The sequence below is a fragment of the Acyrthosiphon pisum genome, chromosome A1 (genome assembly GCF_005508785.2).
Source record: "Acyrthosiphon pisum isolate AL4f chromosome A1, pea_aphid_22Mar2018_4r6ur, whole genome shotgun sequence".
NCBI lineage: Eukaryota > Metazoa > Arthropoda > Insecta > Hemiptera > Aphididae > Acyrthosiphon > Acyrthosiphon pisum.
Genome location: NC_042494.1, coordinates 104,489,922 through 104,503,718, shown reverse-complemented (window position 1 = coordinate 104,503,718; position 13,797 = coordinate 104,489,922). Strand labels below are relative to the sequence as shown.

The 13,797-nt window shown below is 35.7% G+C and overlaps 1 protein-coding gene across 1 annotated transcript; it reads left to right on the top strand.

Moving 5' to 3' along the window:
* The first annotated feature begins 6,017 nt into the window (after nt 1-6,017).
* On the top strand, nt 6,018-13,160 carry LOC100572416 (homeobox protein Hox-B4a-like). Its single transcript, XM_003241369.4, has 4 exons — nt 6,018-6,218; nt 7,540-7,905; nt 9,591-9,914; nt 11,307-13,160. The coding sequence occupies exons 1-4, from the start codon at nt 6,167-6,169 to the stop codon at nt 11,789-11,791; spliced, it is 1,227 nt and encodes a 408-aa protein (XP_003241417.1). The 5' UTR covers nt 6,018-6,166; the 3' UTR covers nt 11,792-13,160.
* The last annotated feature ends 637 nt before the right edge of the window (nt 13,161-13,797 follow it).

Sequence of the window (13,797 nt, the reverse complement as noted above, 5' to 3'; positions counted from 1 at the left end):
TTTTGGGGGGGGCTTAGCCCCTTAAGCCCCCCCCCCCTATTTGCGCCTATGATGCTGTGGTATGTAATACGAGTAGCTCTAACTCCTGCCCACCCACTTTCTAAAAACTCGAGTGCTCCTCCCTCAAGATCAATATTTTGTCGATGATAATATAAAATAAATAATACAATAATACGACGTGCAGAGGAATAGAAAGCAAAAGCTATATATGGACTAGTAGATATTTCGAAAATCGCTCCGCTACGGCGGCGATGGAAACAGGGAAAACAACTCTTAGAGTTAGGTTATATAGAAAAGGCTCTCGGTCGGCACAGCCTTTTATACATATATATTATATATACAGTGTGTACTCTGAGCGAGCGCGTGTTTGCGAATGACGACGTCATTGTTGTGTGTGTGTATGTATGTGTACGCGAGTGGCAGTCATTGTTGGCGTATATATTATACATAGCACGTCGTCAATAGAGGTTAGGCCATTGTGCGGCCGCGGCGATTACGTATAGGCCAAATCCTTATGCTTTGCGCTCACATTCGGTCTCGTAGTTTTTCCATTGTGATACGTCCGAGGGATTTTCCACCGACGCATTGTGCAGCGCGTGTACGGGTCTAAATTATGAAAATTTGCAACTATCCCGAAAATATATATATATACATATAAGCACGAGACTTTGAGAGGATATCGTAGGAGGATAATATGAATGAAATATAATATATATACAAAATATAATACGAATATACACGGCCATTCTGTGCGGCCGGGGTCGATCCGACGAACTATGTTAATATACGCGCGCCGATAAAGTCTATAGGATTCATATAAAATTATACAACGTGACGGTTGTAAACTGGGTTTTATATTATACTTTTCGAACTGAAACTGATCAGAATATATTTGACTTAAGTACCGACTACCGCCGACGCTGTTATAATAGTTTTATAAATTGTAATATTACATTCTGTATAATATCATTATATTGTGCATTCATGTAAAGAAATGTGATGCAATGTAAATAATATAACGCCGGGTAATAACCCGTTACCACGCAGTTGATTCCTCAAAAAAAAATATATATTATGTAATTATTAATATTTTGTTTAAACATTACTAAAGTTCCCACCTCCGTACAAAAAATCTCATTGAAAATTCCCGAGAACATCTTTGAATCTGTCGTCCAGCAGTATAGTATTGGCTGCATAGGAAACCGAATTTTACCAAATACCAAAAACCAATAATAATCGATATCCGAATTCGTAATTTCCGTAAAAATAGTATAATATAATTTAATATACAACCTTCTCGTTCGTCGTGGTTCGTATAACATATCCTGGCGCCGTCGTTCGTCGAAGTATTAAACTGCATCGTGCGATCGGCTAATTATAATATCGTTTTCGTAAAACAAGCGTAATTGGATAACTCGAGGTATAATATGCATACGTGTAGGTACCTATATATATTATGTGTAACGACTACCGATAATAATTTAATACCTACGTGTATAATAATAATAATAATAACCGCGTATACAAACGAGGACGCGTCATTAGGACGTTGTGCAAAGGGGTCAACGGAATGACATACCTCTAACAAAGTTGTGATAAGTAAAATGTAGATCAAGAATCTACATGACCAACGTGACAACATATTATTAATAAGGATTTCAGAATCTGTGATACATGCATCTAAATTCTATACATGTCTATATATGATATATAGGTACTACATCAATGTTTTATTTTACTATAAATTGCAGAGCAATGGTTCAAATTTGAGTGTAAAGAAATAGAGGATAAAGATTGAGATTTAAGACGAGCTGTCATCGCGCCTCAATATTTTTCCATTCATCTACCTTATTATTATTCTATATTATAATAATCAGTGATTTATGTAGCTACTTCAAACAATATAATATTATGTAGCATTTTGATGAAAAAATTTGTAATAATGTTCGAACGAAGTGAAATAAATCTGTCAATAGTATTTGTTGGATCATTATCATAATTCATAATTATGAATCATGAATGGCGTTTTCGATGATATATTATAAATATCGTGTAAAGAATATATTATTTTATATAGGTACATACAAATAAATAGGTATATTGTATAGAAATAATAATATTATATTATATTTGTACTTCAATATGGTTATTTTGCAGATATTTTAAATATCACACACAGTTAACAAAAACACTTGTAACCGTGATTGTTTACTATACTCTGAAATTATTTAGATGGTTTTAAAAAAGAAAAGTGTAAAGTCCAAAGTTATGGATCTATGTATAATATTATTATGATGAATAGAAATATTCGAAATTCCTAGCAATATATCAAAAACAAACATTTGAACTTCTTCGTTTATAATTTGTTATTATAGCAGTGTACTATGTTGCTTTCGTGTTGTTTATGTAATATTTGTAAGAAATAATGTTATGTTATCTGAATCCATAGACCATTCATCAGATAAGACTTATAATATTATTATAATAAGAAACACTGCTACAGCATTAAACAAAAAGTCCCCCCCTCCCTTGTGACCATTTATCATTTCGTATTTAAAATCTGAATAAAAAAACGGATTTGCACGTTTTTAATTGAAAATCATAACGAAAATCTTAAGAGGACGTGAGATACTCGTGTCTTACAAGTGCGTAACATGGACAATTTTATGTTAAGGGTGTCGGCGCCAGTGCGGTTTTTGGTACAAAAACATGTCTTACAGGAAAAACTCTCACGACCTGTAGAATTGTCGGATTTCGTTAATTTTTTTTTTATCTTAAAGTAGAGAACACTTTGTAGGTCGGATCAAAGCCCGATTTTGAAAACTATAATTAAAGAAACTGGAATATGCATTTGAAAAATGCATAATATTTGTCCTTTTTCAAACGTATTTTTCTACTGCTATTCAAAGTAAAATAAAAAATCGAGCTTTGATCCAACCTGTAGAAACTTCTCATCTTTCAGATAAAAAAATAATTAACAAAATCCGACAATTCTACAGGGCGTGAGAGTTTTTCCCGTGAAGTTATTTTCGTTGATATAATACACCGTATCGACCCCGTCTAAATAAGTATCGAGCTGTATATTAGTGGAAAAGTATTATAATTAACTATTAAGGCAATAACTAAAATATAAAACGTAATATTCAAATAGCATAGAAATTTCGAAAATTGGAAATACTGGCACCGACACCCTTAAGAAAAATACGTGTAGCTCCATTAGTTTAAAAATTAGAGTGAATTTACCTCTTATAAAATCTAATTTTAAGATTATTATCTAGGCAACCTCGCGGGCTTTTTATTATATTTTAATTTTGAAGCGTGTTATGAGTGTTTTAAAATTGTAAATTGTTTGTACACCTTAAAATTCTCATAACTCACTTTAAAATTAATGTATAATAAAAATCCGATGAGATTGCCTAAATAATAATCTTATCTTTAAATTTTATGAGAGGTCCATTCACTCTAATTTTTAAACCAACAGAGCTTCACATGTTCTACCGACCGTGAAATTTGCCATGTTACGCACTTGTAAGACGGAGACAACACGTGCGGGTATCACGTCCTCTATAATATACATCGATTAAATAAGTGACTGTAAATATACACAATAATAATATATTATTATACACTACGAATAGTGACGTGTTGTACATTATGGCACGAGCACAGCACTTAATCCACGATTCAACATTGCTCGTCGTCGATTCGGTCAATACCGACTAATGTGCAGTCAGTCAAATACATTGTATATTTTAATTAATCGATACGGTGATGTTATATTTTGTCGTTTCTTGTCTTATTGTATTTACGCAATCAAATTAAAAACGACCAGAAAAAAAACGTAATTAGTCGTTTGAGTTTTGTACGATCAATATTCAATACAATACATATAAAATAATAATAATATACTAGGTACTATTATTTTCGTTATTATTATGCGATATTATAATATATCGTAGGAAACGAAAAATAATATAAAATGTTTACAGCTCCATCATCGTCGGCCTTGGCTCAGGCTAAAGATATCCATTCCCAGGGTGACATTAGCCATATCGTATCGATGTGTATTTTCGATACTTCTCGTGTATATACATTTTTTCTCTCCTCTTCCGTCTACCATATACATATACGTATTACCTCCCCTCCCCTCCCCTCCACCCTTTCTACCATCCACCCCACGCCGACAAAATCACGATACTGTAGCTCGCTGTCACGTTTGACTCATCGCCCAACTGATGCCATCCTCTCTACATAATATAATAATATATACTTGTAATACTATATAGTCCGTGCGCTACGCAAGGTCGATGGTTAATGATGTTAGATTATCATTTACACGCACTACCGTGTTACACGCATACACACGCACACTAACATACACACACAGCATAGACTGGTCTCCGATATGGTTTTCGAAGAATGATGTTTTCAACGAAAACATGGGAGCTAAGCCGACAAAAACAAAACACAATATACGCGATACGAAATTAATATTATAATGTAACAACAAAAAAAAAAACAGGCGTCGTTGTCCGATACTGTGCGGCGACGGTCGCGTGTCAAAATAATAATATTATACACTATTATATAGGTATATAGGTATATATGTATACTGATATATACAATACTTAATATGTCATATACCTAACACGACCACGCGCCTATAGGTATCGTCATATTGGTATAATATTATACTCGAAGAGAAGACGCCAACGGCTTATCATCAACATCATCATCGTCGACGCGTATACAAAAAAATAATATGACGTTTCCAAGCAGCAGAAGTCATAACGATGGCTATAATATCATAAGTCAAATATATTATATCATAATATCGTCGCGACGCCGGCTGGAAATGCACATTCGGCAGTGGGGTGCGAAACGAAAACCGAAAACTTTAACGGTGGTACGCGACTAACGTCACACTAGCGCCCGTCCTATAATATAGTGTTCGAAATAACTCGTTACCGGTGTAACGTGCTGAAAGTTACGGCTTGCGAAGAAAATATTCGAAATGTCGTTGTGCACAACTGATTATTTTATAAACGATGACTTAAACGTGATATATATTTTACCAAACCATTAATAGGTCATAGGTGTATATCAACTGCACTATGCATCCAGTGCCTTCACCCACAATAGAGATTGCTCCTAAAAATGTGGGTGTACGTTACCAACCACTACGGCACTACGCATGTCTTTATAACTACAAATTGTATATTTTTTACGTGTTTACAACTCCCGAATGCTTGTATTTTTTGCCTTTTTTTTTGTTTCTATTTATTTTATTAACTGTAGTATGAGGTTCTACTTATAAGGTTAGACTCGAGTCAGTTTTAGAAGAAGAAAAAGTTAATCCTGCGTCTCTGCCTATATTGTAACATTTAAAAAGTGAAAGTGCTTACTTTCCAACATAATACATATAATGTTACTATATATTATATTAGATCCGAAAAAATAAAACGTGTCAAAAATTTAAATTAGGTAATTTTCTTTTTTGTATATTATGGTGGTTAAGGTTCATGTTCGAATGTCAAGATAAACGTTTACATATTACGAAAATGGACGATGTCTGTTTGACGATAACTGCTACAGTTTTAAAACTAAAAATATGTTGGTTGACAATTAAAATATTTATGGAATAAAAAAAATAATACTGATGTGGGCAATCGAATCATCAAATTGTGTACAGTACCTACATCATGTGCGCATCCTTAACTAACGAAATATAATTATTATTATCATTAAAAGTGGTGTAAACGGCCAACGTGATTTTACATGGTAAGTCTTTTGGTATCAATAAAGCCCCACCACAACCACCACAGAATTTGCTCGAGTTGTGAATATATCGTGCGAATAATATATACAGGTATATGAAACAGGACGGACGTGTACTACTATACTACCTATATCGGCGAACGACCAATAGAAACGGTCGGCGGCGGTAGTCCTCCCCCCCAACGAACGCTGTCCGGTGCCGCGTCGCTTCGGTCCTCGAGTAGCGCGTGGACACTGCGACATCGTCACTCGTCAGTCTACAGGACACGCAGTCGACGCTAAGACTTCGTCGCTCCAACCGGACCTCCGAACCTACGACATCTCTACACTAGACTTCGACTATTCTTATTATAACGACAACAATATTAGTTGCAATACACATACGACTATGGACATGAATTTTGGTGCACTGTTGGACTTGGACCGCAATCAACACGACGGTAAGCATATCGCAATTTATTATTTGTGTAATATTACAACTATCGTAAATGGATCATATTGTTCATTTTGGAGAATTTTTTTTACAAAAAAATGAATCACCTACCTGGGTAACTGGGTGGAGTATGCGAATAGCCAGTGTAACTGATCTTAATCGACGTGTTTGATAATCAAACAATAAATAGTTGTTTTATTATAATTTATAATTAGTGACGAAATCAGCATAAGTAAAAATAGGCAGTTGTTAAGGGTGGACATTTCTTATTAAAATTATATTTTTAATAATTATTGTACGAGGTATGTACTGGCAGGTTTTTGTAATTTTTTTCGACAGTATTATTTTTAATTATATTTCACTAAATACCTACCGTATTGGTAACTTATTTTTCGATTGTAGAACGATATTGACCTACAAAATAAATACTCGTGGATAGAAAAACAGTTACCCAGGGGCAAAGGTGGAACTCCTGGACGTTTATAATATTATTGTTGTTCCATAACACTAATACTTAGTCACTGTTTTTTTCTCATGACATCGACGCTCGTAAAAAACCACCGTGAACATATTTCTTACTTTTGGGGGCAGTATATAGATAATATTAAGAACATATTCACGTAGGTACTGCCAGAGGCGTATTTTAGAACTTTCCCGCCAAGGTGCTATTTTTTCACTACCCCCTTCTTCGTAAATGTGGATTTTTGGATGACAAAAATTAATTTGATACACGTTACACAATTAAACTGGTGAAGCAAATTCACCAAAGAAATTATAAAATTACTTAAAAACGAAATTTCAATAAAGCAATTAATAAATACGCATAACTTTGATAGTAGTAAAGGACAATTTCTAACGATTAGATTTTAAGTTCGGAATTAATGATTATATTAATATTACTAGAAATTCAAAAAATATAAAAAGAACCCCCTAGCCCCCTTAAATGCTCGTCTCTTCGTATGGTGAGGACCCAACTGGCGGTGGGAGGGGGGAAACGTAGATGCCAGGGTAGGTATGTATCGACACGTTCGCGTACCCCCTACCCCTTACACGCGTAATCGACGATGTCGTTTGACCCCCTTCCCTCTCTTGGCGTCGTGATCAAAATATTAATAATAACAGTAATAATAATAATAATAACATGTAATCTCTATCGTCGTCATACCTGTACGGCCATAATAATAATTGGCGTACGATTATTTTTATCGGAAATAATGACTATGATAACGGATAATGTTGATAATAAAATATAATATAACTCGCGCACGTGAATTTTCGAGATAAAAATCGCGCTAAATTTAAACGGGATTTCGTGTGTGCTTATCCAGGTTTGGAGCCCGCCGTCGCCGCGTCGTCGGTCACCGTGATCGTGTCGAGCAACCACAACAGCAGCAGCAGCAGCAGCAGCAACCGCAGTACTCCGTCAAGCTTTCCGCCGGTCGCCGACTACCGCCATCAGCAGCACCGCCGCCAGCAGCACGTTCAGCCCGCCGCCGGCGACGTCCGCCACTTACACGACCGCGACGACCGCCTAGACGGCGTGGACATGCACGCGACTCAATTATCCTCGTCGGCCGTCAACGGATACGACACCATGATGATCGCTGGTTACAACAACTACTGCAGCAGCGCCGCCGCGTACGACCCGTACAACAGCTACTCGCAATCGTTCGCCTCGCTGCCGCCGTACGACGGTAAGTGTTGTTGTTGTGTAACTTTCGACCTACGCGACACCGCGCTAAGTATACATTTTTCCGCTACTGCGAAACCCAAGTTCGACCCCCCCCCCAGTCCCGACTAAACGTCCGTTCAAACGTGGTAGTATAGGTATACTTACATTTTGTCGTGATGCAGGTTGACATCATCTCGACGTGTCGATCACATATTACTATTTTATCGCGTGGCCTTTTCAGTAGTTAAGTTTTTTCATGCTTTATATACCATCCGCGTGCCGTAAGGTAACTCGCACGAAATACAAATCGTTCAAAGGCCGTGACGAGTCTGTTTCCGGTCGTAATGGCGATCAATGCTACTTAGTACTTTCGTTTTGTCGCACTTACAATATACATACAATTATAATATTATAACCATTGTCGTCGTTTACATATTCTAATAAAAACATTAAACGACATCCGTTGTCGACCGATTTCTCCAGACATAAATACGGAATTCGCGTGCCTAGCCCATCGCCAACATGGCAACATTTCAAATCCACGTCCGGGGCGGTTTTATTTTTAGTTCATTACAGGCATACCTATACGTGTCTTCGAAAAATCGTAGTATTTCTATAATTTCGAATAATATTTTCGAACACTTATACTATAAATATGATTTTTCTTAAACCTACAAATACACGTGCTTACGTATACGATTCTCGGTCAATGACCGGCATTTACCTACGCGTAAATTGAATCCTAAGTACGGGACCGAAATAACATATTCTATATAAATACCTGCGAATGGCATTGAATCGATTTGTATAATATTTATATATTAAAAATAATAACGAGCGGTGCACCTATAATAATATTATAATTGTACAATACCAACAATATCGTTGTAAACAAGTTGGGCGGCTCGAATTCGTCCGTACACACGAGGCCCGCAGTTTTTGTTTCTATTATACATATATAGATACACTCCGGGAATACTATTTGATTTATCTTTTTATTTTAATAATAGTGCAAAAAACTAGTGTTACTTCATAATATTAATTGCTCATATTTGTTTCTGTCTGGCGTAGTTCGACATTTTGATTTCGAAATATTTTCGGTCCCTGCTATACTTGTGCACATACCTAAGTAATATATTATTTATTGCACTACCAGTATGTGAGTATGCGAAGGGAATGGGCACTCCGTATTCAAAAAATATGTGCAATATAATGTTAGATCTGATACTTTTACCAGTTTTTCTGGTTTACCGTTTACTGTTTTTTCATAATAGGTTAGCTATAATGATACGTTCTAAATTAAAATTTGAAAACTATAATGCACATTTTATGGTGTTTTGAGACTGATTTTTTTAAATTTAAAGCCACGTTTTATGTCATACGCCGTTTTTTCGGGAACAATATGAATTAATATTTTACATTTGAGATTACTATGCAAAATAAATAATGACAAATTATTCTACACGTTTAAGACAATAAAGACTTTCAGCGTCCGAGTACAAGAAACCAAAGACATTAATATTATATTATATTATATATTATGATAAAATCACATTACGTTTAGTGCCTACAATTTTTGAATTTGTAATCGTTCCCAAATTCCATAATGGTATAAATTGTATTTCAAGTTCGTCATGTTCGTGTATATCAGTATTGTAACAATTGATAATAATTATTGTTTTATATAATATTCAACTCTTTCGACAGACATCCGAAACACTGCTCCGCTGTTGCCTCTTCTTCACGCACAACAACACATGCCACAGCAACACGGACCGGTGTTGCACGCCAGCGATGAGATACAGACCGCCGCGGTAAGCGTTCAGCGCAAGCGGGAGAAGCAGAAGCGCCAGCGGACCGCTTACTCAAGCGAGCAATTGATGCACCTCGAGGAGTCGTTCACGGCCAACCAGTACTTGAACAGGGCCAGGCGCATCGATCTGGCTCGGACGCTGCGGCTGACGGAAAGACAGATCAAGATTTGGTTTCAAAACAGGCGCATGAAAGAGAAGAAGTCCAAGAGGGATTCCGGTAAGTTTTTGTTGTATAACCACTTCTGAGGGGGGGAGTCGGCGGGAAAAGCTAACCTGGTGAAATTGGTGAATTTCGTAATTTATTTTGGATTGGATAAGCACGCGATTTGTCATTACCTTGCTCATTACCCAAAATATTTCTGTCTACGGCTTACTTAAAAAATACAGCGGTTTACACATTTTAGGAGTGAATACTGAAATCGCATCTCCGCCCCTGACGACAAGACCCACCGCGGTTGTTCACGTATCATATTTTCAAATAACTAATATGTCAAAGTAAACGCGTCGATCATCACATATTTTTTCGTGCATTAATAATAATATTAATAATAACTGATAAATAATAATATCTACTCGGGCGTGTTTTCTACATTTCCTGTTCGGGTATAGAAATAAGTCTGGTTGCGAGCTAAATGTGCGATCGAATTCTGAGAAGATCCGCCCGCGTGACGGCTATCGTCACTGTGTACCTCTAATTATAACGACGGCATACATCGTATTGCATGTGCGGCCTTCCCGTATAGCCAAGATTGATCAAACTCGCATAATATTATGAAATAATAATACAATGATATTGTTATTATATCACTTATTTCCGTTTTCCGTTCACAAAATATTTGTTTAAATACAACACTACAATGTGCTCCAGGGCCATGTGACCAGCCAGCGTATATTGAAAATATACTTAAAGTTATGTAAAAAACCACCTTTAAATGAAAGGGGGGGGGGGTCTAACTATTTTGGTAGTGCAAGAGGAATTACATTTTTTCTAATAAGAGAAAGAATCAAAAAATTAGTTTTAGTTCATTAGAATTCGTAGGTCTGGGTGTCTGGCCATCGCCACAGTGATCAGACACGTAAATACGCCTATGATCGATACATTGATGCAATGATACATTATTATTAGTGTTATTTTTAACGATAAGTGTTGTAATACTAACTGTTATGTATAATAGGGATAGAAAACGATAAAAGATAATAATTTGTTGTGCCGATTAGATGAAATATGTACCTAATAATATTATAATAAAATTACTTTCAATAATAATGTACGGGCGTTGTAGAGTTGTTTGATACAAAATTATTAGTGTTACTCCTCGCACTATTATTCTGTTTTTGTTTTATTAAAATATAATACAATTATAAGTTATTTTCTAATAACCAGAACGTCGGGACGTTCGGAAGCCTAATTCTAATGATCGCGTCAGGTGCATAATAATATACGATTCGTTGTATAGTGTCGCACCCGCTGACTTGGACGACTTGGTCGCCGACACGCCAATAACGTCGCTTAACATTACTCATCGAGTCCCGACCTGCGCACTATACCCATAACACAATAATATATTTTGTGATTTAATAATAATATAATATTATCATTCTCCCACAGGCCAAGTGGAATCTACCAGCGGCAGCGTGACGGCCATGACGCCGGCGGCCTTGGCTGCGCTTAGCGGCCCGCCACCCCCGCCGGTGGTGCCGGTAACTGTGGCTGGCTGCGGTGGCGGTTACGGCGCCGATCATTACGCAAGCAACGGCTGCTCACCGCCGACCACAAACATGGCGATGAAGTACAGTCCGTCGAGCACGTACTCGACACCGTCGCCGCCGGGCGTCCAGGTCCATCACCAATGCCATCAGCTCGCCGAACATCAGCGTCCAGGACCGTCGACCACGATGCACCACCACTATTCGCCGTACGGGCCAAACATGTACAACGGAAACGCTTGCGCGATGCCGTCGCACCCGCCCACGTACGAGGAATCCGTCAACGGGCAGCACCAGTCCGTGCCGCTGCCGCCGCAAGTGCACTTGCACTGGTATCCGACATCGGTCATAGCGTCGCACGACTCTGCCGCTGACGGGTTGCAGTGACTCGCATGTTTTTTATGGTGACGGATGGTGATGAGGAGTGCCGGGAGGGGGCCCGCCTCGTGCTTCCGATTTGATCTCCGTCTGGGATCAAATCGGAAGCTCGACGGGATCTTACTAACTCGGTTTTTTTTTTCTACATTTTATTATTTTGATTATTTTTTTTTCTCATATTATTATCTTAATTCCCAGTGTTGACCGTCCGGACGACGACACGCTCGTGGTTTTTTAAATATGTATGTCATACTTGACAACTAACTATTTTTATTTTTTCATCATTATTATTAGTTACTATTTTTTTCTCCATTACAATTATACTTTATACATATATATATATTATAATATACTACAGGATATGCCTATATAGTCTTACGTGAAAATCTCTGAAAAAAATACTCGATATAATATCCTTACTTACTATTATTACCGTAACCGTCGACATTCAACGTCGTTCATACTATATTATATCATTAGTAATTATACACTTGCACTATTATTCAATGCACTCTCACATATTAAACGATATCCCACATAACTATAATATTATAATCTTCGAAATAAAATGGAAAAATGAAAAAATAATGATAACACCATTATATTATATTATATACATCAGTACATCACAAAATACAACTATTATATTTATATTTTTTATTATAGCCCAGACTGTTTTATTGTACTAATACCTATACTAGGTATCGATTTTAGAGCTCTACATATTTTTAATCACCAAATAAATATCATATTATTATTATATAGGTATATATTGTTTTATTATTAATAATATTCATTATATCATTATTTTGTAAAAAAAAAAAATTCAAATGTTTTTTTTTTATTAATATTATTTCATTAGTATTTCAGCGAACACACACGAGTTATGGGTTTTTTTTGTAATTAGATATATCGGTAGGAAACGCATGAAAAACGTTTCGATTAAGTGATTGTTTTCGAAGCGTTTTTTTCTCATAAAAATACCATTTTTCAATCATACCTACCGACAGAATTATGTATTGTAATTTTACTTTATTTTGTTATAAGAACAATCTTACTATTTATACTTTTTTACTGCGTTAGGTTTTATAGACTCGTCAACGTTTTATAAAAGTGAAAATTATGTTTAAAAAAAATCTAATATTTTGTATTTATTAGGTAAATTATACGAATGTTGTACTAGTAAATATGTTGTAACATTATGCTAATCGTCTATTTCTACAAACGGACTTGTAGAAAACATATACTCGTCGTGTGTCATTCGTTAAATTCCTACATATTATTTCTAAGACTACTATCATTATAAAATATTATATCTGTAACAATTTATTTTGTAAATGTATATATTCCAACGATATAATAAAAGTTCAAACGTTTACACGAGTAGATTATTTTAATTTATATATAGTTTTGTTGTGGCTTAATATTAATTTCCTACCTTTGGGTAATACCTACGTTCTGGAGAAAGAATGAATATATGGTGTAATTTAGGCGCGACTATAGCGGTATATACTATTATTGTTTTTATAATAATATTATATCTATAAGGCTATAACGAATAAAGGTCAAATATTTAAACTTACATAAAAGTTATTCTATAACTTGGAATAATGTTTCTACACTACTTAAAAATATTATAGCAAATACCACCTCTTTACTATGTTTAAATCGCATAGCTAAACTACGTTAGCTAACTAACTTAAAAAATATTTTTGTAACATAATAGGATGTATATGCAAGTGAAATCGTGTCCCAAGCCACCATAAATAGCAGTTATATTATAAAGGCAAACTTGCAGTGGTGCCCAAAGAAAAAAATTGTTTTAGATTAGTGTTTTAAACAATATATATGCGTGTGTTAGGTAAATCATACATAATATGTATTCATATTATGAAGAATAGAAGGATTAATGTAGATAATACAAGCCTAAACGAAAAAAAATGTATAAAACTTTGTGATGATTTTTCTCGTTGAAGTAGTTACTATTTTTATCTGTGTTATATTCCGTATACTGC

What these genes read in the sequence shown, in the direction of transcription:
- LOC100572416 (XM_003241369.4), top strand. Translation starts at nt 6,167, where the DNA reads ATGGACATGAATTTTGGTGCACTGTTGGACTTGGACCGCAATCAACAC. An exon ending in CTCGCTGCCGCCGTACGACG is followed by an intron (nt 7,906 to 9,590) that starts GTAAGTGTTGTT and finishes CTCTTTCGACAG; the next exon opens with ACATCCGAAACACTGCTCCG. An exon ending in GAAGTCCAAGAGGGATTCCG is followed by an intron (nt 9,915 to 11,306) that starts GTAAGTTTTTGT and finishes ATTCTCCCACAG; the next exon opens with GCCAAGTGGAATCTACCAGC.